The 26,526-nt window shown below is 40.8% G+C and overlaps 1 protein-coding gene across 1 annotated transcript in view; it reads right to left on the minus strand.

Moving 5' to 3' along the window:
• The window catches only part of SUSD5 (sushi domain containing 5), a 41,532-nt gene that overhangs the window by 9,009 nt on the left and 5,997 nt on the right, over positions 1-26,526 (minus strand). The window contains exons 2-4 of the mRNA XM_063323928.1: positions 24,125-24,302; positions 10,965-11,083; positions 2,071-2,259 (exon numbers count right to left, since the gene is read on the minus strand). Coding sequence (XP_063179998.1) covers positions 2,071-2,259; positions 10,965-11,083; positions 24,125-24,302 — 486 coding nt within the window. The remainder of the gene's footprint in view (positions 1-2,070; positions 2,260-10,964; positions 11,084-24,124; positions 24,303-26,526) is intronic.

Genomic DNA, 26,526 nt, shown 5'->3' on the forward strand with positions numbered 1-26,526 from the left:
ATTGCATCCACGTCCAAACCCATGGTACTGTTTAGCCTATGTTTAAACAAGGGGAAAGTTAAAAGTTTGTTGCAGAACTTAACTACCATATAAAGGTGGATTTTCTTGAAGGTTTAAATGAAGGAGATACCATTATTATAATTTCCCAGAGCTTTTACATTTTGTTTTTTATTTTCTAACTAAAAGCCTGATTCCTTGAGTCAAGTTATTTGGTAAGAAAATTCACTTTCATTCCTTTTAATGGAGTAAATATCTGGGTAGCTACTGATGTGTTTGTAGAAAAAATCCTGAAATCATAGTGCAAGATAAAAATTGCATGCCTTTTTAATGGGGCAAATTAAAAAATAATACAGTTCTTTAAGCTTTTCTTCTCACTGCTTAGCTCTAGCCCAAGTTGTATTTCTGCCACTCTGTCACAGACTTCTTCTGTGGCACAGCCAGTTCTCTTAATTTACGTAGGCCTTTATTTTTCCTAACATACGAAAAGGAAGCAGCATTTATCATGTATATAAAGCCAGAAGTTCAAAAGTGCTAAAGCAACTAGTATGAAAGGGATCGTAAAAGCTCAGATCAGCCAAACCAGCTTCTCATGAGCCAGTGGACAGGGTCTGGGGCTTAAAAGATGGACAGTTATTGTATTACCTACTTTGCGTCCCCAACAAAAATCCAAGAACACCTAAAGGATCACAGAATCACAGAATGGTAGGGGTTGGAAGGGACCTCTGGAGATCACCTAGTCCAACCCCCTGCCAGAGCAGGGTCACCTAGAGCAGGTTACACAGGAACGCGTCCAGGTGGGTTTTGAATGTCTCCAAAGACGGAGACTCCACCACCTCTCTGGGCAGCCTGTTCCAGTGCTCTGCCACCCTCATAGTAAAGAAGTTCCTCCTCATGTTGAGGTGGAACTTCCTATATTCAAGTTTGTGCCTGTTACCTCTTGTCATGTCAATTGGTCAGCTCAATTTAACCTAGTAAATATAAAGAAGAGGGGGCGGTTGCATATGGGTCTGCTGTGCTCTTGAGCTATATTGACCCCTGTCTCCGTGTGGCCACAGTACCACCATGGCATCTTGTCCTTCTAAGGAGGATTCTGTCTCAGGGGCCTCAGCGTGTAGCACCACGTAAGGCTGGTGACCGGGTGATAAAGCCATGGACAGCCTCAGAATATCTATGGTAAGGAAAGATGTTATTGGCGTGCAGGCCATGCTTGGTGCTTGCCTACAAAAAGTCACCAGCTTTTCTCTGTACTTGCTCTAGGTTCCCACAGGTGAGAACACCAAGTTTTCATTTCAGTAGCCTGCTCTGTAGCAAGTCTGTGGCTTCATGTGAAAATAAACATAGCAGAAGACATACAAAACCTGCATTGTACACTTTATCTGGTAAGCAATGACTTTGGCTCATTAATGCTGCCTGGGCATTGGCTGTTGAACTACCCTGAACAAAATACCTCTGATATTTCTTGCAACATCCGTAGTAATCGCTTTCCTTGAGTAAACGAAGTACATTGAAAAGTTACAAACCTCATCCAGTAACACAATGAGCACATACGAGATTGTAAACAGCTGATTTCCAGAAAGGGGCTGATTCTGGTATTAAATATACAGGTGAAGGTTATTTTCCAGTAATTAAAAATTATGTTCAGTACTAAAGAAAAATGGAATTGTGGGAAAAGGAAGGAAGATGGTGGACTGGAAGGCAGGAGCTGAGTGATAACCCTGGGCTAAGACCCAGTGAATCCCTGAAATGGGTTAGCGAACACAGAAAAAAATTATAATGGCATTAAAAATGCAAATTTTTTTATTTTGAATGGCTCCTGCTACCCAGAAATAAACTTCATGCTCATATAAGTATGAATAAACTATCCTCTCCTGTGGTTTACTGGAGATACCTACCAACAGGATTGTAAAAACCCTGTTGGGTCAGCCAAGACATTGATGCTCCAGTCACCAAGACCTTCAGGGGGACCGCCCATGCCCAGGAGACACCCCTGTCAGCCTGAAAACATTTCAGTTGGGCTGATGGGAGGCTGCGACCTCCCGGAGGGATGCTCCGTGTGCCAGGCGAGCTTACCTTTGACACAGGCTTGAACCTGCCCGTACCACTCCCCGCAGCTGTCGCAGAGCAGCGTGAAGGCTGTCTCCTTGTTGCCCATGATGTACCCCTGGGCGCAAACGTACAGCAGCTCATCCCCCATTTCAAAGCCAGTGTGGCCATGCAGGATGGTGTGGGGGAAGGACGGCGGGTCCCCGCAGGGCTTGTCTGAAAGGAAAAAAGGCATGAGATTGTAGAGACTTTGCAACGGTCTTTAAAAGCAGTGCTAACAGCGGTGCTAAAAGAGTTAACCCAAGGGGAAACTTACACATGTCCACGGAACTCATGTGCCTCATCTGATTCATACCCTTATCCTCTCTCATAACTATTTTCAGCCTGTAATTGGGAAGGTATATATTGGGCTATCGCTGTGATGTGATAACTGTGATATTGTCGATGTGTCGCAGCGATGCCTCTAAAGGGGCTTTGTTTCCAACAAGTCAGCCCAGGATGGGGGTTAGAATTGGATGATCTTTAAGGTCCCTTCTAACCTGAACCATTCTATGATTCTATGATTCTATGTCAAACTACAGCTGTCTTCTCCGCCTGCTTTTATAAAGCCCTGGGTAGGTTGGGACTGAAAAGCAAAAGCTTCGATACAGTCATTCTGAACTGCAGAAAAGCTTGTGAAATTGTTTAATGTCACTTTAATGTCTACTACACTGTAGCAAGCAGGCAGAGGCCGAGCAATGACCCAATCCACGTTCACAGAAAGAAAAGGTCCAGGTGGACACCAGTCCTTTTTGAGACTGTATCTAATCTTCTAGTCTTTCTCAAAATCCAAAGTTTCTTCCCAGATACTCGAATTTCCCCTATTTTAGGTTAGAGGCACCCTAAAATAAATAGTAACTTGTGCTCTTCAACTTAACAACACCCAGGGGTAACATAGCTCTGCTCTCTGTGAGAATCTGAAGAGCTAAATTTATCAGGATATAAAATCGAATAAGTTGTTTGATAATATTCCTGCTGACAGCACTAAAAGCCAGGAAGCAAAAATTCCTATAAACAATAACAAAACTGACTTGAGTTTTTCGCTGCATGAAAGAAGTACAGAGAGGAGGCAGAGAGACAGCCGCCAATACCAGTGTAAACTGAATTTTAACTCTCTTTTTCAGGCTTGAAGAATCTTGGCTATTGTTAACAAGATGGGTCAAGATCTTTTAGACCACTTCTAGACATTGCGGTTTCTCTTCTCTCAAAAGTCTTCCTCTCTCACAAGTGCTCTTCAAGAGGGGTTTGCCATGTCACCTTTTCCTCCAGAGTTTTTACAGTGCCTTTTGGAATGGACATCTCTTGGTTACAGAAAAAACAAAACAAACAAACAAAAAGCCTATAATGCAAGAACATGACATTAACGAGAAACCCAATGGACAAAGTGTGCAGTGTTGGTACAAATAAACACTTCTATATTCTTTCTCAAATCTGGGATTTTTTCCAATGGTTCTAGAGCCCTTATTGATTGTGGAAGAAAAAAACAATTGTTCCAGTTGCCAAAGTAACTGAAGATTCAAAACCTGCTCTTTTCCTGATACAGAACAACCAAAAATTAAAAGGCTAAATAGGTAACAGCTCAGGAGTTCTGGTAATTATGTGGCATAAGGGAAACTCAGGGCTAGGTTTGTGTTCTAGCAATGATCTGTCCTGTTGAAACAGTTTGCCTTTGTACAAAAACCTAACTACTTAGCTGGCTAAGCAAAGATTATGTCCCTTGGAAGCTGAAAAAGTGACCTCCAAAACTATGCTCCTAAACATGCAGAAGGAGAAACATCTTCAGGGAGCATCCCTGCTACTTTGCTAGAGTCTACTTTTAGGACAGCATCAGCACAAGATCTTATAAACAACGTTGTCATTGACACCAATTCACATCCAGCGTTTTCAATGGGCAAAATTTTTGCCAGAAAAGCTTTTTTCAATCTACTTTCCTGCGTTTGCCCACGGGCATCCTGCAAGATCCTTGTGAGTCCCAGCTGCAGCTTTTCCCATCATCTACCCACTTCTGACCCAGGCATAGGTAAATACATGTTTACTTAGGAATACGATGTATTTATGTTGCCAGTTGTTTACCTCTTGGTGACATGAACATCCCACGATAAACATCCACAGTCTGTGAAAGTCCTTTTGGATCAGGCTTTTAGAAATTGTCTGATAGACCTGGCTAACCACTTCTCAACTGGGTACGCTGAAAAACATCTGCCACTAATTTAAGGGACATGCTACTGAAGGCAAAGCTTTGAAGTCTATTCTCCGTACTGTACACATACATATATACTGTCTAACACCTTCAGAAGTTAGTGGGAGCTATGCACACACACTCTGACAGAAAAAACAAGCTCTTGAGGCTACACAAAGCTCAGTTTATGTACAGTCTTATGGAGGTTTGGCATCCGAGGAAGTGAGGAGCAGTTAGCAGCTAATGCCTTTCCTGTGAACTGGTTGGATGAATAGAGATTGATGTGGATGAAAGGAATAAAAAAATATTTTATTGCTTCATAGGAAGGCTACAGACCCTTGCATTTCATGTACTTTATTTATGTAGCTACTTCCATCAGCACAAACGGGAGCTGTGTATCTACTCTGAGGGCAGTATTGATCCCAAGGCTGTATGGGACAATTATATGTCAGAGGGTATTCTTATCTACAAAGCCTTGCTTCTTAATCCTGTGGCCAGAGAAAGTAGAAAAGTAACACTTACATTTGTTAAATATGGCAAACACATTCAAAAAGCACATTATAACCTTCCAGGAAAGAAAAAAGCTGAAGGGAGCTTTAGTGTAAAATTTAGCAGCAGACGTGGTAACAGAGAACTGTGAGATCCTGAAAGAGAGATCTGGCTGATGTGTGGATAGAAAGAAAAGCAGAGATTTTAAAGATGTCCATGGATGAACACTGTATAGGGAACTTTTGTCTCTCATATGAGACTTTGTAACGTCATGTCTTTGCTGCAGAGGACATTGAGTGACAGCATGGACAAGCGTGAGCGAAAGCTGATACCCTGCAAAGACATACTCAAGTTCCTACATCCATTTTGCTGCTGTCCCCTCCTGTGTAAGATGTACAGGAATTTTCCAGGTTGCAGCATCTTACGGCTCCTCGTCCTGCTGCACTCTCCGTTGCTATGGCAATTCCTGCTCAGCCCTTTGCCAAACCTGTTCTTTCTGGTAGACGTACAGAAGTGCCACTGGCACAGCAGCTCATCAAACTGAGCCACTTCTGGGGACAGGCTTCAGGTTTCTGTCTGCAGCCTTTGGACCAGGAGCTGGCAAAGCATGGGCTTGTTTGGAACAACAGCTTGTGCTCAGTGCTGGCATTCAGGCCATTTTCTCGCTGGAAGAGAGAAGGCAGATTTGGGCCACAAAGCGTGACAGAGGGTGTGTTGGCAGCAGCTCATCATGTAGAGGAACAGCAGTGCTCTTTGTTAAGGTGACCACAGGGGTTGCCTGGAGTGGTGATGCTGGTAGATGAGGACTGGGCTGCTCCATTGCTGAACTCTCCATCTGGACTACTGCTTTCCCCCTCACCTATCCTCCCATAAACCAGCATATTTTCTTGCTAAAAAATGAGCCCAATACATGCTTCCCAGTAGAATTGCTGGATACTTGGGCCCCATCCAGCAGATCCCATGCTCTGCGTGCTGGTGTGAGGGATCACATCTCAAACCTGGAAACTCGGAATCTGGTTCTGGACATCGTGGCCCTTCCTGAGTTTGCCACATATCGACAGTGAGGTCAAACACTTAACAGGGCTCCACACATTGATAGCTGACCTCCAGCAAGCAAGGATGGATTGGGTTACACTGCAAGACAGCACAGAACAGATATAATGTGATGTTGAAGTACAGAGAAGATCCTCATGTCAGCGGTAATTTGGCACAGACTGTCTCCTGGAGTGAAAATCACCACCGCAGTCAATAAAGAAGTCAATATACATGTGTAGAAATCAGCATAGAGCCAACATCTGACAACTGAATGGGAATAAGCAGCACAGCAAAGATAAAAGTGTTGAGTATAGATACGTTAGGGCTAGTAGCGACTCTGGTTACAGACCTCTTAGAGACTCAGTAATTATTTTTTACAAGGGACTGAAGACGCCTCTTGTTAATTGAGCTAGCACATTCAGTCATGATTGGCTTTTAGGAACTATGGCCTCTCTGAAGAGTAACTTCAACTCCAAACCATGTGTGGAAAGGAGTTTGTGACAGGTGATTTCTGGCAGAGAGTTGACACAAGTCACTTTAAGAACACAGCACCCCTTCTTCCCAATTCAGATTCCTCCAGAAGAATCTTCTTGATTTAAACTACAAGCATCTCATCAGTTTGCGAAGACTTTTTTGAGACGCCTTCATAAAATACTGTCTACAGAACGGACAGACTAAGATCAATGCAAAAAAAAAATTAACTCAAAAAAGATGCAGACTTCAGCTTCCACACCACCTGGCAGAACTGGGAATCTACTGAAATCTGATTATCTACAATTACTACTTTAACTGTGTACCATGCTCTAAAAGCTGACATGAAACATCCTCTTTGACGTAAAACATCCCCTGCTACAACCGCCCAATTCAGTGGAGTTTTTCCAGAGAGACCACTGGAATTTATAGGATGTCATCTCATCGTTAAGAAATTGGAAAACGCAACCCTTAACGCTCAGCCCTCAGTGAAAGATGAGTGTGGATGTTTGTTTTTCTTCTTGATTGCTGAGACACTAAAGTATACGGAATTTTTCTTTTTGGATAAAAATACTGAGTATAAATACAGTACAAAGAACCAAAACTCAATCATAGCCAATGTAAGTGCTGCTTGTAAGCTACCAATGTTAGGATGCCAATACCTTTTCCATCAGATAGGGCTTGTAAGAATTTATTAGTTTAAATGACACCACCAGGTAGCTGGAAATTCACCGTCAGTTATATGCAAAGCTCTGGAAAAGAAAGCTGTAGCAATGAAAAAAATGAAAAGCTTACAGCAAAGCATGACAAATACAAAAAAAACCAGTTCAAATACTACATAAAGCAAATTGCAGTTTGATTGCTCTTGTAACGTGCATTTAATATATTTGCTGTAAAGAACACACAATTTTCTTTTTTTCTTAATGCTGAAAACCGATATATGTACATAAGCCATCAAGCTCTGATGGGTATCTGGAGCCAGCAGTCATGTTTAACAAAGTTTGATTTGCATTTACGCTGTACGCTACTACAAGTTGCTGCCTGTTTAGTTTTTCTATGGTGGCAGCAAATCAAAGCCTTATGGAATAGAGATCTTACTTGTTGCCTGTAAATATCAATGGGTCACCAAAAGAAAGAACCAGTAAAACTCGAGAGCTATTAACAAAGAGATCTCTCCTTTGTTGCATTTTAAAAAAATACAAGAAAGGGAACCGGGAGGATTATATACATACGAAATTGAACGGTATGTGGTCCTACAAAAGAATAAGACTGGTAGGAAAAATTACAGCTTTCTGTTTTTCTTGCCTTATCTCTTTTATACTTTGAGGCAATTCCTTATGAGCTTTGGTAGTGAATAAATACTCACTCTGCGGGCCAGATCTGACTTAGTGGGGTACTCCAGTGGTATTTTCAGAAGAGACAGAATCTAATAAATTTTTAGGAAATTTTTGGCACTCAAGGCTAAGAGAGAAACTGTCTGATCTCAGTAGATCCTGAGCTGGTACGGAGTTGTCTTCCTGACTCTAATGGCTGCATAAAACATTTGTTTACAAGGAACTGAGAAGACACATTTCTCTGTACTGCAAAAACTGCAGCTACTCTCACAGCATTCATAAAACATTACAGCTACATCTTTCCCTGTTACACATAACTCTTAGTACCAATTCCCTCTAAAACATAACTCTTAGTATCAAAGATTGCTGTGATTCCTCTGTGTGTACAGAACAAAATCCATTTCAGAAGCATAAAAGAGAAAGAGAAAGAAAAAAAAAAAAAGGGTATCTCTCCCTTCAGGATTTTGATTTGTAAAAGCCTGATCCCGTAAGCACACCCAGAGCTCTCGCTAGCATCTGGCCGCTGCCCTGGCTGTCGAGGCACGCTGAGGTGTATGCTTAAGGAACTCGACTGAGCTCATTCATGTGCTAAATGTTAATTGAGTGAAGGTTAATTATAAATCAAGGCCTAAGAAGGGAATTTTTTGATGGTTTGTACTAGAAGTTTCATGGTGGTTCGAGATGCCCCTAGCAACAACCCTAAGAAATGAAAATAGAGTTGTGAAGAGTTACTACCGCCAACTTAGTTTTGGAAGACGGCTGATGTGACTGTTCCCTCTGTCCATCCTCAGCCTTCCAGCCTGGCTGAGCCTTTGGCTGATTTTAGCCAAGTGTGGCAAAGAGGGAAAGCTGCTGCTAAGTGCCTGCTCATTTTGGTAAGACAAGTTTAAAAGAGGAAAGAGACAAAGCCAGGCATCTTTTCCATTGGGATGGGCATAGGTAGGACTCTGATTTTACCCATTCCCACAAGTGGTGCTGGCCAGCCGATCCGTATTCCATACACGTGGAAAAAAACCAGCATATTCATACCTCTAAGGCAGCCACAGCACATGTGGCCCCTGCCCAACCAGCCGTGCCCAGACCCAGCAAGGAGCTGACAGTGCCCTGAAAGAGGGGAGATGATGGGTAGAGGGTGAGGTTAAGAAAAAATGGAGAAAGAACCAGATGAATTTCGTATGGGACTGCAGATTATTGGTTGAGCGGACATGGAAGAAATTAAAAAGCTTGCGGTTATTGTGTGTGGGGACACTGGCCTCAGTGTAAGAAACCTGGGATTTATCACTTTTGGCAGGGCAATAGAACTTGCTTTTTGTACTTCATTTCAATATACAGGTCTTAATACTAATGTATTACTGTATTATAATTGAAATTGTATCAATTAAAGGCAATGTCCACTTTTCTGAAAGAAAAAAAAATACTCGGGAGGTTTCAACTAAGAAACAATTCATTAATCGTATCTTAGACGTGCAGTTATTAGCCATGTGTACAAAACAGCAGGACAGACATGCTGTGCCTGAGGCTGTGGTGCGGGGTTTGCTGTTATTGCTTCCTACTGGATATTTACGTCCCAAAAATGGAAGTGGCATCCCTGAGGTGTAGGATGTTCTCTCGTCAGTCATCTGCTTTGGGCTGGCTTGTGTGTCGCTTGTGTGTTACGCTTGTATGTTAAAGCTATTTCCTTTCTAGGCTTTTCTTTTCATGCCAACTACAGACTCATCTCCTTGCCACACAACCTCGCTCAAGCCTTTCTATTCAAGCATCGACTCCGCACCCAAATTTTTTTAGATATTCGAAAAAGAGGGGACCTCATTGTCATCCAGAGATGTTTCCGTGTGTTAGTACTATTTGGTGAGTGTATTGGCACAATCATCCCGTTCCCTCATCAGGAAACACTCTGCCTTGTACAAAAATAAGTCGTTCATAAATTGCCTCTTCTTTGCAAATGATCCTAATTTTCCCACGTGTTTCAACTATGCAGTTTCTGAGTTCTAGACAGTACTCCTTTCCAACAGGCATTGTCAGCCTGTGTCCTTATCTTCGCCTTTACTGCCCCTTCACCACGCGCAGTAACCAAATGCAAAAGGCAAACACGGTTCCTTCCCCGAGATCCAGCATCTACGTGTAAGCTCAGGCGCAGCAGGTGGAGACAGACAGGGGGGCACAATGGAACAATAGTGCCCAGAGCCACAATGATTTCAGCGTCCCACAGCTGTCCCACCCCACCCACCGCAAGGTTTTTCTCGGGGGGGGGGGTGGGGGGGTGGGGAGATGATGACAAAAGAGAGATTTGAAGAAAGACAATGAGAGAGTTTTGCCGATGTTTACAGGGAGCTGCTCCTATATGTGAGGGGCAGCATGGAAGAAAGCACAAAGGTGCTTGTGTGACAACATTGGCAACTGGGTGACGGAGCTGGCATCGCTCACAGCAGCACGGAGCCTGGAGTTGGTACCACGAGGGTTGCTTGAGAGGATGGTCAGTCAAACGCGGCGATTTTTGAATGACTGGGTGCACAGCAAATACGCGTCACCTCCACCACATTTGACTTCAACTATATTTTCATTCCCACTCATGCCACTGACTGTCTAGCAAAATGCCACCCCCTGTGTTGTGAACTTATTGTTTCTCAGTAAATGCCATCTGTTTGCCCCTGCTTTTCTTGGAAATGAGATGCAAAACTTCACCGCGGGCATCAACAATCTGTTTCAGGGGTTCCCAAACTTCTCTACAGAATCCTGCCTATCAGTAACAATTTACTTTTTGCCTTCAGAATCCGTCTTTGCTTTTGGGTTCTGTCATTTGGATATCAAAAAGTTTAAGCATCAACTTAAATCGGAAATAATTGAGTTTTCAGAATCATCCATGGTATATCACAGTCCCTAGCAGGCTGGTCTACACTTGTAGACCAAAACAAAGCAAAACAAAAATAAAATGGGGGCAATGAAGTTATTTGCATACAGGTGTTGTATACCAATAGATATGCAACAGCGTGGTGTTTTGCGGCTGGAAGCCAGCTTTCTTAGTTACATTCAGTTACAGTGCTATATGTGGGAGATGCTTCAGGCATCTCGGTTATATTGGTGCCAGATATATTGTTTTCCATAAAGTATGTTCTGTGAACACCAAAATGGGTTCTTCCAGATCAGTAGTGCTGTTTGAACTTGCTAAACTGCATCAAAGACAAAAGATAATGCAATTAATTTCCTGCAACCAATGTCTTTGCAGCAGTTGGCTCGTTTAGCGGGCGATTACTATAAAGATTTATTCTTTAACATTCCCTCTTTGCCTCTCAGCAGTAGAAAAATTGAAGGCAAAACTGTTAATGTTGCGAGACAGCGATGACTGTGCATTATTTCAATAGTACATCAGTGCTGACCTTCATCCTTTACACAAAAAGCATCATATTGGTCATTCACAAAGGGATCGGTTTCAATTTTAACATCAATGGCTTTCACGCTCTGCTGTTTGCTGCCCGTCTTTCTGCATATAATTGTCCTAAAATAAAGAAGAAGAAGAAAAAAATAATCAGAAATCTTCTGGAGTTGTACATGCAGGTGAAATTTGGAGATCTTTTATCACAGTAGTCAGGCTTTAGCCTCAGCTTAACTGTCTAAGAGTTGGCACGCAAGGCATTAGTGTGGGAAGATCTATGAAAAAAAAAAAAGTTTGCTGTAGATCAGTTCAAGGCATAGGAAGCAATAAAGAATGCTTATCTTATTATATTCTGTAATACTTCTAAACATCAGACCAAGTCCCAGAGTATTTAAGGCCACATTCTGTTCTCACATTCCAGCAATACAGATTCCCACCAATGGCACCTGGATAAAAATTAATAGAAAACTCAAGATTTGGTCTGAAAGATTCTAAATCATTAGCATTTTACAATAAAAGACCATTAAGTTTGCATGTTTAACTGCCCAAAAGCTAACACAGGCAAGACCAGAAAATTCATCTTGATTTCTTGGAAGAAAAACTGCTATCTTTTTTTTTTTAACAGTAATTCCACACCTTTGTGTAAATTCCGTTTCTTCTGGTTTGGTACTCAGCAGTACCTAATCCATCCTGTTGCCTTTCATACGCTTGAACAAAGGTAATAAATCTGTATTTGGTTTTACAACTCCGCAGATGCTGAACATGAAGGAGGAGATTACTAATTATCTCTTCCCTCAGCTGTACTGGCTGCTTAAAACTAACAAATAGAAAACAGTTTGTTGTAGAAAACACTGGTTTTACTGTTACTCTGAAGGTTACAAAGGCTGGGAAAGTGAATTCAGCCCAAATTTTTGCAGCTGGATATTGATGGTGTGGGTTTTATTTTTCGTGGACAGCAGGTTTGCAGAAGTGTTGCAGGGTCAGCTATTCTAGTGAAAGCAAGACAAAAACGCTTTCCACAGAGGAATCCTTCCAGTGGAGGAAATTTGTCATTTTGTATTGTGCAACGGTTGAACTAATTGTGCCATCAGTCCTGCACTCAATTTGGGGAATAAAGTAAATGTTGACTAACTGCCCATTCACTGAACGTGGAAAAGATCCAGTGGAAACCCAGTATTTGATCATGCAGTTAAGTACTACATAATAATTGATTTACACAAGTGGGCTGAATTATGATTGCACAGACAATCTTCATTCTGGCATGCGTTAGCTTTTGAGCAGTTAAATATGCAACTTTAACGTTCTCTTAAGGTAAACAAACAAAAGCAACATGAAACAAGCCATATGGCGGTGGTCACGCATACATACCAGAATGGTTCCTACCACACTTCTGCTCTGGAAAACGACATGATGTCATCCCCTACTGAAAGCCCCTTTATGATTTCATATCAAATGTGTTTATTTTGTAAGGAAAACACCCGTTGATTTTTTTTGGTGGGTCACTTGAAGGACAATATTGTCCCCACAAATTTAAAATCAAGCTCTCTTAGAATTTAATGCATTTAAAGTTTGAGTCCTCTAAGTAATCAGGCACCTGGGCAAAAGCGACTCGATCTGCTCAAGTGAGTTCAGATGACTGGGAGGATCAGGCCATCAATTACAAAATTCTTGTGTGTATTCACATATTGTTCCCCTCGGTCTTACAAGGCCTAAGTGAATGAACCAGTTATGCCTCCCTTCAAAAAGGGACTTACCAACCTTAATCTTTCCAACAATTACTCACTCACTTGGGCACCTGGGTAAGTTATGCCTTGCAACACTGAGCAGACAGACACTGACATGTCTTTAAAACTTTGTGCCTGTTGCTTGTAATTGTGTACTTAAGACTTCAGAATCTCTTAAAAAAAAAAAACCAACCAACAGAAACAAACAAAAAAAACCCAAACCAAACCAGTTTTGAAGATTGTTGCCATCATAAAATTCTGGTGTCTGAAAATCAGGCTACATTCTTTTCTCTGCTCAAGCAAGGAAGAAAATTCCTGATAACTTGGAAGCCACTTTTGAAAAATCTTACCTTGAATTTTCTGATTTCTAATTCCAATTTCTAGCCAATATATTTTGCTTCTGCCCAAAGCACTGTAATGTCTTTATCATTTCTCCAGGAGGCTAAAAAGTTATCTGTGGGTGACACATCCTTGGTATATTCAGGTCATCTCCAAAAAAGAATATCTGGCTCACATGTAAGATTTTGTCCTTGAAGAGCAAGTTTTTCTTACTTTTTTTTTCAAATATTGTACAATGAATTACGAGTTTGTAGTTTATAGAATATATTGGTTAGTTAAATAATTTTAAGAGCATTTCTTAGCTGCTATCCAATGAGTCCAAATTGACAAAGGTGTATCTTGCATATAGTTTGAACATTATACGCAAAGAAAGACTTTAAATGACATTAAGATTTTAAAAATTTATTTCTCACTAAACTTTTTTCCTACATGAAGTTTAAAAATTTCTCTTCCTGTCTATTTCTTTTTTTCCTACAACAGACCAGACCCTGGTTAATCTTTTACTTAGGACTTTCATTTGGATTTTTGTCATGTTCAAATTGATTTGATTAAAACTGCGAATGTTCTAATGTAGTTCTTCTGAGATGAAAGAAGTCGTCTTGTAAGCATACAAAAAATAGGAAAAAAAAAGAAAAATCCCTTTCATTTCTCCCATTCCTCCTTCTCTGCCAGTAATTTCCTACCATGAGCTCAATCCTGCAAGCTTTAAACATCTTCTGTAAGCTGTTATTATTGCTTCTGAAAGGAGCTTCAAGAGTGCCCAGCATTTCTCAGCAGTGGGTCTAATGATCAGACCTGCAACACCTTTGGCATGGAAATAGTCTCTCTGCAGTCAGTAGGACTCCAGGTGTGACTAAAAATATTCGATAACAGCCTCTTTTCTCTGAGCTCTTGAGGGTGGGTATATGTTTCCCTAAATCCTAAAATGCTAGGTTCTCATCTATAATTATAGATTAAATACATAGGTACACTTTTGTCTCAGTTCTAAAAGGTAGGTTTTGGTGCTTCTCACGTTGTTACATTTTTCATTTGAGGACTGAAAAATGGCTATCAATTCAGAATTGAACATATTTTAAAATTTCTTCAGCAGCAGTAGCACTGCCATAAGAGGCAAAAAGTCATACATTTTTCCTACTCTTTCCAGCACCCCGCTGAGAGGTTGTGGAAATGGGTCGCCCGGTTTGTTTCTTGACTCTTTTGAATTGTTGCACTGGGGCATGCACCATGGTTGAGAGAATGCCATAAACTTTATACTTTTTTTTAGGGATACATCCACCTACCCAGCCATTTAGAAGAATGTAGTCATGCAGGGAACTTTAATTCTGTTTATTGCTACTTTCGTGTAATAATTGAACTTAAATAGACTTGCTCATTACTCATCTTAGCATGCATTGTAATCTGATGCTTAGAGCAATGTAACGCATGATTTTTGTATCTTGTATTTAAGAAATAGATGCAATTTTATTTTTCCTTCTGTGGAGATCTCTTACGAAAGTAGACATGCTCAGAAGAAACATACTGAGTTCAGACTGCAGATCACCCCTAATGATCTTCTATATTTAATACACATCTGCTTGAAACATCCATGCATCCCTGAAAATTACTCTTACACAGCCACGAACTCACAATCACACCATAAAAATCAGTCACACAATCACTATGGACCATATAAGTACCATATACTATCAGTAAGCTAAAAATATAGTTGGGAAAGGAGGGGGTTTAGTGATGTTGACAACAGCCCCTACTGGGAGGGTGCCTGATGGTGTCTCCTTTGGTTCCTTGACAAGCCAAGCCAAAAACTACTAGGAATCTTCTTAGTCCACTGCTACCCAGCCTATAAGCTACCTGCTTCACGATGCCTCTTCTCCTCTCAAGTGAGAAAACAAGAGACCACGGAGACCCTGCACTGTGTTGAATGTCATGTTAATTCCTGCTGTACGATATGATTCATCCAACTAAGAACAACTAACAGTCCTTCCTCTGTACCTACCCCGAAAGAAAGACCAGAGGTTGGCCAAGCTGATCATTGTTTCCTTGTGCCCTGACTCAGATATTGCATTTATCATGTGCGCACACGAGGAGAATATTTAATAGATAGCACAATATGGTATGAACCAGAATTCCTAGAAACCTTCCACTTACTCTTGCACTGGTTAAATTTTTTCTAATCTATTATGTAACCAGTGAGTAATTGATATATTTTGCACTTCTAATTCCTCTGTTCGAAGAAGGAAATAGCAGAAAAGCTGGAACGAATAGTATTTATTTGACAATATGCCATAATATGCCGTTATGTAATATATATTATTAAATACATCATAATGATATACTCCAGCTATAGTAATGATACCTAATTTTTTATATTGTATCTATGCATCCATAATAAAGATACATATAATAAACACATAATGTTTATATATAAATTATAAATTTTGTTTATAGTAGTGTCCACTGGTATCCACTTCTGCTTTCTAAGATAATTACATAGCAATTTTGTAATACTTACTTAAGAATTTTTCAGTAAACCCAATTTAAAACATATGGAGTTAACAGCTGAGTTTATATGACATAGTGTGATCCATCAGCACAGAAACCAGTAGGTGGGATTGGGATGTTTTGTAGTCACTACTGTATCTGCCAATTGATTGTAAGTTTTGCAGTCTTAGTCAATAAATTCACTGAACTGAGTCAGAATGGTCTTATGACATTTATTCATAGTAGTATGAACTTGCATATGAATATATTCAGCTCAGAAGAACATCATCAGCAACGTGTTAGCTGAGGCACTGTGAAAGTCTGGTTCATAACATGATTCAACTATATCAGACCTTCCCCTAATTAGAAAGTTAAAAACTTCATCACTTTTCTCAGTCAAGATAAATCTTCAACATCCTGTGCTAATTTTTTTCATGGGTCAGCTTTGCCACTTGTGTTTCAGTAACTAGGTGAGAGAAAAAAAATCAGTAGTCTGGAAGCCAAACTAGAGGATTTTTATTCTTAGTCTTTCCCTTCTGTAGTTTGGGAAACTGCAAATCATAAAGCTGGCTCTGATGAGAAATAAAATATAAATGACATGTTCACGATTACCGAAGGGAAGAAAATTTCCCTGAAAAGTCATGAAGGGGAGCACAGGTGGGCTGTGGAAAGCCCATTGACTGGGAACTATAGAGGCTAATTTTGGCTGGATGTGACCCAAAGAAAGCAGCTGCTAAGTGTGACATGAAGACATTCCAACAGCAATACTGCCACTGGAAATGTCAAAAGGAGGTCTTACCAAGGCAGAACCAATATCCTTTAGATTCTTAAAAATATACATCAAAATGCAGCCTTTTGTGCTTAAAATTGTACATATGACTACTGAAATAGTAAGGCCTCTGTTCATTAAATAAATATGGCCCATTCATGCAGATTTTCATACTGTAGCCTAGTATGAAAGATTTTATATAGCCATTTTACTATAACATCGCTACGTACATATAATTTGAGCATTCTTTGTGCATGTAGAGGAGAACCAGGAGAACCGTGTTGCTTCCTGGCCTGGACTACTTGGGTGCTCAAAGACACGTCAAGTGTCACTGGAAGGTTGGTTTTACCCAATTTAATTTTATGGGCTCCAGTTTAATCCATGGCTTTCACTACAGATGTTATTGATTAGTTACCAAAGGGTTTAAAAAAAAATACAAAAATATTTGCTGAATGCTATTAATTTACAAAGAAGCTCCATTCTCAGACAAAAGGCTTTCAGATAGGACCAAACATTACAGAGATTCTTAAAAAAGGGCAAAATTATGTGAAGTTCTTTTGAATATTAGAAAATCAACCTCATTAGAAATAACTGGCAAGTTAAAATCCTGGTATTAGTCGCTCTGGTGCATTTGCTAAGAGAAAGCATATCCCCTTTCTGTCCTCATTTCGCGAGGCTAAACAAACTGATCACCTTTAATCACTTCTGATAAGAGAGGTGCTTTCTTAGACCGATCCCAGTCTGAGTTTATCCCTTCTGAGCCTGGACGCCAAGAATTACATCGCACTGGTTTAGGTGGTGTCTCACCAGTGCCTCGTTCGAGCCCTTCAGTCCTGCCCTCTCTCTCCTGGAAGAGATGTTGGATGTCTTTTAGGAGGACTGCATTTCCTTTTTTCACAATTTTTATGTGAGTTATTTTGTTCTACGACAGGCTCACTGCCGTCCTGTGTTGTGTGACTACACCCAGCTCTTTCTCCTGCTCTGTCTTCCCCAGCTGAAATACTGGATTAAGGCAGAAATTCCTATGAGACTTCATGTAATGCTGTTACATTGCACCCCACTTCTGTTACTCCATCTCTGAAGCCAGGCTTACCTTCCTGTTCAATATTGCGATTATCCTTGGTCTTAACAATTAATTCTAACCTTCTGGCTTTAACTAATTTCAGTGGCATACCCCTACCTTTTGTGCCAAAGTTTGCTGAAATTTTGCTAAAGCCCTCAACGTTTGTTAAAAAAAGACCCTCACTGTAAAAATAAAATTTAGAAGTGTGAGTCCCGGTTAAGGAAGTGGCTACTCTGAGGACTGTCATGCTACAGTTTAGTAGATGGTGTTTTGGGGGCTTGTCGTGGAAAATACATCAAAAATGTATTTTCCTTTGTATGATGCTTTTCCTGTCTCTTTTACAAGAACCATGGCTGCCATACTTTGCCCATGCCATTCTCCCAGTTTGTGCCAAGAAAAGATTCACATCTCCCTCAAAGCTGATGCAAAGTGGCTCACGTCCACATTGCTCAGTGATATCATTCCTTGGAGTAAACTGGACACGTCCATACGTTAAAGTCTCTTGACTGAGCTTCATGCAGAAATCCCTATTCCTGGAACACAATTACTTTGTTTTTTCTCTGTATGAGAATTTCTGAGCTGATTGACGAGAAACAGCGAGAAGACAAAGTCATCTTCTAGCAGAGCGTGACACCAGCTGTGGGACTAGAGTTTGTGACATGAAGGCATTTCAGAATGCAAGACCTCCTCAGACAGTTTCATAAGCAATTTTAGCATTTTGAATTGGACCACATCCTGTCAGCTATGTCTGGATTTTTCTCTTGAAGGGAATTAATTGACCTACCTCATATACATGTCTGGGAGCAAACTCTTATGCATTATCATCAGGCAGCAGAGCACAGCCTTGAAATAAAACAGAGAGCTTGCCAAACTGACATATCATTAGGACTGCTTCTCCACAAATAAGCAAGAGGGCCTGTTATAGCATGTACACCTAGATAAATTTCACGGGGCCCACAAGTCCAAGGATTTACACAGAGAGATGAGAGGACTGGCAAGGGTTAGCGGCTGACCCTTATTTCATTCCTTGGATATTGCTTTTTTCTCTCCCAAGAAATGTGTTGTTATTACCCTCGTGCCAGGTGCTGGGCAAGTCCCATGCAGTAGGCAGAAAAAGAAGTAGGTAGTCTTGTGAAATGTCATTTCTGAGTCTTATTATTACATTTCCCACTGGTGTCATCTGCAGTGAGGGCCCTGTTGTGTTGGAGACTGTAGAAGCATTCAACAGGAGTCAGTGCAAAACCCGAGGAGCTAACAAAAGGAAGGAAAAATAGAGATGAAGTAATTTTCCTAGCAGCAAACATCTGGTCTGTGGTCAGCCAAGAAAAGAACCCCAGTCTTCTGACTCCCACAGCAAGGCTTATTCTAGCTGACTGTGCTTGCTCACTCCAGAGCTAGCCCCTCCGAGAGAAATCCTCCAGGGACTGGGTAGGAACCAGCCCAGGGCAATTTCATGCAAAGGAACAGGTTGACACCCTGCAGAAGCTTCATTATAGAATGGAAAGTCTATGCAGAGCTTCAAAGCCCTTATAGAAAGGATATACGGCTTCATTCTTTTGTAGACAAATAAGGAACAGAATAGGGAATAGGAGAGCTTTTCAGTCCTAGAAAAGTGATGGAAATGAGTAAATTTGCTACAAATACCTTAATACAAGCTGCTGAGGATGTTTACAATTTCTAAAACCAATAGTTGCTTTCTAGTACTCTGTGCACAATTAGCAGGGCTGATCCCAAGAAAAATTGCGTCATGTTCATTTTCCAAATTTCAAAAAACCCAGAAATGAAAATAAGACCCTACAGGGCACGTTGCCCAGTGCTGGAGGACTTGTCACAGGGTTTTCCAGTATGACAATTGAATTCAAAAGATAGCAGTGAGAGCCCTTCAAAGAGCTCTGCCACCTTTTTTTATTTATATTCTGGCAGATCGCTTGCTGGTTTTACTGACTCACTTGTCTGACATGCAAATAAGTCATGAGTGTCGTTTTAGTATAAATAGCTATTAGGGTTTATCTGACAAATGAGACCTGCCTAACGACATTTCATTTCCTGAAATGTAACAATGTGTAATGCTTCATAAGTTACACATTTCAGGACTGACTTTTAAATGGTTTACTTCTGGGCTGCTGGAAGAAGTTACCCCTCATCCTCTTACCCCTATCTATTTGCCAGTGGCTCATCTCTAAAAGTTTCCAAGCCCTCGGGCTTGCCAGAGACAGCCCTAAACTCTGAATTGGTTTGGTCAGAACAACTGAAAGTGGAAGACAAAAACATCCCCTTGTGTCTGTGAAAGAGGTTCTGTTTGAGGCTTCTCAAACCACAGCACTACCAAGTTTATCATCTCTTTGGGTCTGCTGACAGGGAAATATTTGTTTAAGCAATTTCCATCCTGCATCAGTTGAAGTTAATCATATTTGTCAAGACCTGCTGCTTGGGCTAGCCCGCTTTGCAGGGACTGCAGTGATTTAGAGAACGCAAAGTGAGCATCTCCACCAGCAGATTGGTGTCTTCTTCCACCAGCATCGCTCTCTGCAGAACAATGGCTTTTAACACCCTAACTAGTAGCTGGTTGCCCACCCTCTTCACTTCTGACTTAAAATAGACAAGAAATAAGCACCTCTACCCGCACACCTGAGGAGGCAATGGTCACTGCAGTGGGTCAGTAAGGAGTAGGTTGGAATGAGCTGGGCTACAACAACCTGGTTGGATCCAACAGAAGATGTCTCATTATAATCTCAGAATCTTTGCATATTTACATATGGATCCATATTAACATACAGGTCATCAGAAATTTGACAACCACCCAAACTGGGCCAGTTCTTCAGACTGAATTCTCCTCTTTGCCCGTAGAAGAGGCATAGCCCAGAGAGCAGGCAGTACCAACATGCTCACGCTGACTCAGTGATGTGCCTCAGTCGCAACAGGAGAAACTCCCACAGGTTTCCAGGCCCTGATTTGGCTGTAAAAATAATAATAAGGACACAACAGCCAACAGTGATGGATATATTTACTAGGAGTGGGATTGCAATTATTCACTAAGACCATGAAATAGCCATCAGAAGTGAACAAATTACTGCCTTGTGCAAAACCTGGAAAACTGATCTAGAGGTGAAAATGTCCTTACACCTCTGCTAGAGCTCCTGTTCAGTTTTAAGTCTGTGTGGTAGGAGGACGACTGAAGCATGTCCAAAAATCTGCAATGCTATAATGTCTTCGCTCACATCGTTTGTTTGTGTTTACTTCTCCTGCCAATGTCTAATCCATTTTTCCTCAGGGGAAAGATTGGGAAACTCTCCAGGCATCAAATAAATAAACCAAACTGCATTCTTCCTGAAATTAGGAACTTACTTTATCACGTTCCCTTCTATTCATCTCCTTTCTGATGTATACGGTCCAAGAGGATATGGGAGAATATTAGTCTAAAGCTTTGTGATCTGCACTGGGCGCCAGTCAGCTGCTAGGAGGAATCCAAGGTTTTAGATCCAACCTGTAAGGCCCTGAATGGTTTTGGACCTGGCAAACACGGGGAGGTCATTTCTCTCCCTGGGCCATGCCGTCTCATTCGAAGATGTGGAAGTCCATCAAGATGAATAACAGTGATGAGTCCTTTATTTTGGAAATAATTTTCCCTACTTCTGTAACCTTCTGGGCATGCTGTGAAGGCTGCTTTCCCCTCTGCATGTTAAATCAGTTGAGGAGAGTGTGGATTGAGTTTTTTTCTATTTACAAGGCTATCCTTTATCCTTGCTATCATGTTTCCATTTATCAAGTAAATGCCCGAAGTATTAAATAGGTACTGTAGATAGACTTTAAAAATTAACTCATTTAGTAAGATATTTTAAGTCCTATCTTAATAGCTTTTCCATGCATTTAATCATTCTTGAGCCCTTTTTTGAACCTGTTTTAGTACCCTTTGTAAGATGTGGTTACAATAATACGTATGGTAATCCAAAGGAGGGTGTTACACTGACCTATATATGTGTGTGTATATATATGTATATATTTTTCATGCTCTCCATCCCCTTCCATAAGCACTCTAGCAATTCTTTTGTTTGTTTCTTTGTTTTCACTACAGCTGCAGTTTGACAGAGGTTTTCTTTGTGCTGCCCATAGTGATGTCCTCATACCTTTTCTGGGGTGACAGAGGTAAATCAGATCCCTGTAAAAGATTTTCAAGCAGACTGCATATTCCTCCTGCACGTATTATGATTGAACTCCATTTGTCATCATTTTGCCCATTCATCTAAATCCCTCTGAAAATCGTTGTATTCTACTTTAGCTTGTCCAACTTGAATAACTTTGTCTCATTTGCATACTGTGCACTTGACTGCTTATTTCCTTCTACAGGCCTGCATTAACTAAGAGTGAAACCAGTAGAGCCTTTTTAGGCATTATACTTTTCCTGGTTTTCCCCAGAATCAGAAATATCCAGTTCATCAAACCAAGTAACACATATTCTGGTGGTTGCCCAGCCATGGGTAAAATAGTCCCAGAGAAGAAAGTATCAAATTCCAGCTCTAAAGAACTATTCTCTCTGGTGAAGCTCTCCAGTGAAGGTCAGATGTGCTGACTGCACAGCAATGGCATGCTGATGTGGCCCCACAATGTCCTTTCTGACAAATAGTTTAGAGACTTCCATATTAAGGACAGGTCTACTGGAGGCATGGAGTACGGAATGTTGGAAGGGATGAAAAATCTTCCTTTTCTTCCCATTAGTATGATGTGTACAATCTCAAATCATCACAGTGTGATGTGTGCAATACTATCACTGTATCCAATTTTGATATTGAAGATATTCAGCTGTAGGTCCACAACTGGTCTATTAAGAGTTGTAGCTCCAGTGCCTGCAGTAATTAACTGGGGATCTCTCAGGACTAGCTGGTGGTCTTGCTTAGGTTAAAAAAAAGGGACTGTTCCTTCTCCTACCCATCAGCACTCCTTACTTTAACAACACTGAGGCTGTATAAAAGAACCTGTGCAACAACTTTGCCATGCACTTCTTAGAGATGGATGCAGTTTTCCTGACTTTTTGGCCTGCATGACATCCCAGCAGCTGTCTTAGGAAGAAAATTTTTAGGGTTTAAGATCACTGTTTTATATACTGAGAGATTTCTGGATTATTTGTTAACAACCAAAAGTACGTACGAATAAATTTTCAAACAATTTTTTTCACCTGGAAAAAAAAAGGATCACTAGAACTAGATGCTTTTGCTTGAAGTTGTTTAAATATCACCTTTCATTAACAGTAGCAGCTTTCTGTCCTTTGGAAATTGTATTTTATCATTAAAAACGCACACCACCACCACCACCACCACCACCACCCCCGATGCTTGCTTAAATAAGTGATAACTGTCACACAATCCATTAATATACTAAAGTTTGGGAACCTGGAAACAGTATCTTGATAAAACAAAATTTTATCACCATTGAGCATTGATAGTAGATTAGATATTACCCTCTAACTCATGAGAACTTTGTAAAGCACCTCAAGGGAATGGAAGTACGTATTACGCTAAGGCTGGGGCTGGTAAGCTTGATGAAGGAAAGATTCAAGAGAGAGAGAACTTCAGATCTACTCATGTTCTTTCTAGGCAATTCCTGTATGGTCCCAGCTTCAGCAACGTGAGACTTCTATGTCAACCCTCAGCTGCTCCATGTTGTTTTTTCTAAATTGAATTTTCTGTGATTTGGTCTCTTGGTCAAATACGAAGCCTGTCTACCTGTACCTGAGGCATGCTGTGAAGACTTTCATATGGGAGAAGACTGGGAAGTTGGGATGTACGTGCTTGGCCCAGTGCAGGGCCCCATAGCTAGACCTGTGTGAGACTGGAATGAGCCTGAGTTAGCTGGAGTTTGGGAAGCCCTCATCAGCCATGGCAGAGTGGCATGCTGACAGGGCTCTGCTGCTTCTGGCACACAGCTAGCACCTATGTGGACATATGCCCTCAAAATCTTAAATTTCACTGAAAGGCATCGGGACTTCTGGAATATTTATGAAGGCTGACTTTAGCCTCCTGAAACTATGATCAACAGAGGGAAGCGGTTTCCCCCACAAGGCACTTCTATGTTCCTGCTTTGAACTGGCCTCTGTGGAGGCAACGATGCTTCCTGGAGAGGCTGTGGCAGGCCACTACATCTTGCAACACTGTCTGTAATGCGAGGCAAAGCTCAGCCTACTGCCATGTCGAGTCACTTGAGCTACCTCAAATACTACAATTCAGCGCATTGAATGATGTGAAAAGCTGTGAAAGCTGTGGTGAAAGCTCACCACAGCTCCCTGGTGAGCTTTCTCAACAAACTCTCTTCCGCTTTTGCATTACCATATCTAAGTACATGTAAAGTCATACCTATTTGACCATGCCTACTGTCAATTTAGACATGCGTAAGTACCTGAGACAGATATATGGTTTCCACGAGAAGCTCAGTTTGCTGAGCTTCTTATGGAATAGAGACTAATAGAGTCAGTGGGAGCTCTGATACTCCAGCACTGTGTCCTACAAGCTTCTGTAGGGCTCAGAACCCCGCTATAGGCCAGGTGGAAAGGAACCACAATGACATAATTCAGAAGGAAAAAAGAAGAGGAAATCGCTTCAGATCCATGAAATATGTCAACTGAGAATGATAAATATTTGTGTCCCTGCAACATTAGCTGTACAAAATTCTCTCTGTGGAGGGAGCGGTATATTTAGCTGTATGTGGCCAGTGTTTTCCAGTAATATTTTTAGTCAAGGAGGAAAACTCACATGACGGCTGTCATTCATACTTCTCAAGAAGGTTTATGCTATTGTCCTTACCCAGTGGAGCCACCAGCGAGCCATCCCATGGTGCAGCCGGCGAAAGAACAGTCCAGAACAGCCCTTTTCAGTTCTTCTGCAGTTGCTAAGCGAGCACTCAGGTCAACACAAGCTTTCTCAGCTTCAGCTAAATCCAGACCCTGAGAGTTGTTCTTGGACTCAAGTGCAAACACTTTCCCTGCAGCACCAAGAAAGGACATGTCACTCATCATGGCATTGTACTCAATACATATTAAATGAAAAATATTGCAAATTATCACCAAATGATGTCTTTGTGCTTTTACTAAGTTCATTTTAATGAGCAACCTGCTTCTGGGAGTGAGTAATTTTGTCAACATTGTAAATACCTTTGTCTTAGCTTTTCTTTTCATTTTGTTCATCAATAGAGAAGCAAGTATGGCTAAGCCCCTATTCATTCCCAGCCCGTACGAGAAGCTTGTCTTGCCTCTATAGGTCCGCGCTTAAGATCTGGAGAGAGAAAGCACGACACACTCCCATATGCACATATACAGTCAGAGTCAGAACTTCTCCTGGAGGCTACAACGCTGCAATTCATTACTAAGCATCTTACAGTTACATTTGTAAGAACTACATCTATAAAGTAAGAACAAATCTAAAAGCCAGTATTGCAGCTCGCTCTTCCACATCAGAAATAGATTTACACGTATTCCCTAAAATCAAAAGAATTGCAATTCTATGGCAATTTGTGCTAAATGCTGCTGCAAAGCCACTTTGTTTTCATATCTTTCTGGAAAGAGAGACGGATTTTTTTTTTAATGGAAGGCTTTTTTGAATGAGCATGAGAACATATTTAGCATAGCAATTTCTTGCGTTATTTTTATTTTCAGTTCAGTTTATTTTACTTCAATTTATCTAACACAGAGAAAGCTGTAAGGGTGAAAGTTAGAGGTTTTGGCAACTGGGAACAGGGCAGTTGGGGTTTTGGCAATAAAGCTTGAGAAGTTACTGGGTTATGGAATAAACACATTAGCTGGATGTCTCCAGAAAAAGAAATAATGAGACAGTTCACAGTGCTGACGTGAAATTGCCGTAAGTATCTTCTTTCTGAAGATAATGTCCCTCAGAATACCTTCTACATTTTAAATGTACAGATTTAGTTTGCTTGCAGGTGCAGGAAGACAACTTTTAAGCACTGTTCATTCAGTAAATGCCTGGAAACACTTATTACGTGTCATTTCAAAAATAGATTCGTGGTAGTGGTTATATAAGTGCATAGATTCCAGCACATACCAAGTGTTCACACTCATAGGATATATCGACCAATATCAGGACTCCTTCAGACCGATTCAGACTGATTCCATACCAAGTGCCAACTCCATCACATATTATTTCAGCGAATCGATAAATCTGAATCTAATCCTAAGTACAGGGAACAGATACAGCTTTCTGTTCTCACCTGTGCACAGTTTAACCCGCTGCAAGAATCACAGTCCTTACAGCAAAAAATGCAAAGTTTCTTTCAAGTAAATATGTCATTTGTGTTTACATTCGCTAACAAGCGCAGATGGGTCCCAATGAAGGTTCCTACTTTGGTGGGAATTCTACATGCGCACAAGTAAGAAGTCTTCCTGACTGGGGCAGATAGCGAATTAAATAAGCAGAACAAGTAGCGATGAGAAGGAACAAGAATTCAGAGTACCCAGAGTGATTTTCTCACGCAGTTTACAGTAGTTGATCAAGGAATGCAACCTAGAAGTACAGCTCAGTGCTAAACTAGTGCCACTAGACTACATTGTCTCTTGCTCCTCAACTGTAATCCGTACCATGAATTGTAATTAGAACAGGGGATTTTACACAGAGCAGTGAAAAAAGCAAGCCCCTACAGTTCTGAGTACCAAAACCTCAGGATTCTTTGCAAAATGTCCCAAATACTGCACATGACTCTAACACAGGATGTTGTTTCTAAAGCCATGAATAAACACAGCAAAAGTAAGAGTGGGGTAGGGAGACAGGTAATAAAAGCAGAAGGATGACAGTTTTAGATGATTCCTAAGTTGCAGGACAACTTTCATAGTAAAGGTAATAGGGATTAAATGTGATGCTTTACTGAGGCTTTGTCCCAACTTCAAACTTGTCCATGTTCTACATTTCACAATTTGGCTGTCAGGATTAAGATGCATCATCAAAGACATATAGGGCAAGTTTGTGTAGCATCTGACTTAAATTATAAATGTTAGTTTGACATGGCAGTAAGCCCTATTTTCCAGTCATTTGTGTTTTAGTTAGAAGACTTAAAGAAAGGAAAACCTTTAAGGACTGAGTTCTACCTACATATAATTAGAAGAAATTAACTTCATCATTTAGACTTTTTAGCAGTAATTGACAATTACATTTTTAGGGGAGTTTCACTAGCCAAGACAGAGGCTGAGACAGCTTTCCTT

Source organism: Chroicocephalus ridibundus, chromosome 2 (assembly GCF_963924245.1).
Source record: "Chroicocephalus ridibundus chromosome 2, bChrRid1.1, whole genome shotgun sequence".
Classification (NCBI taxonomy): domain Eukaryota; kingdom Metazoa; phylum Chordata; class Aves; order Charadriiformes; family Laridae; genus Chroicocephalus; species Chroicocephalus ridibundus.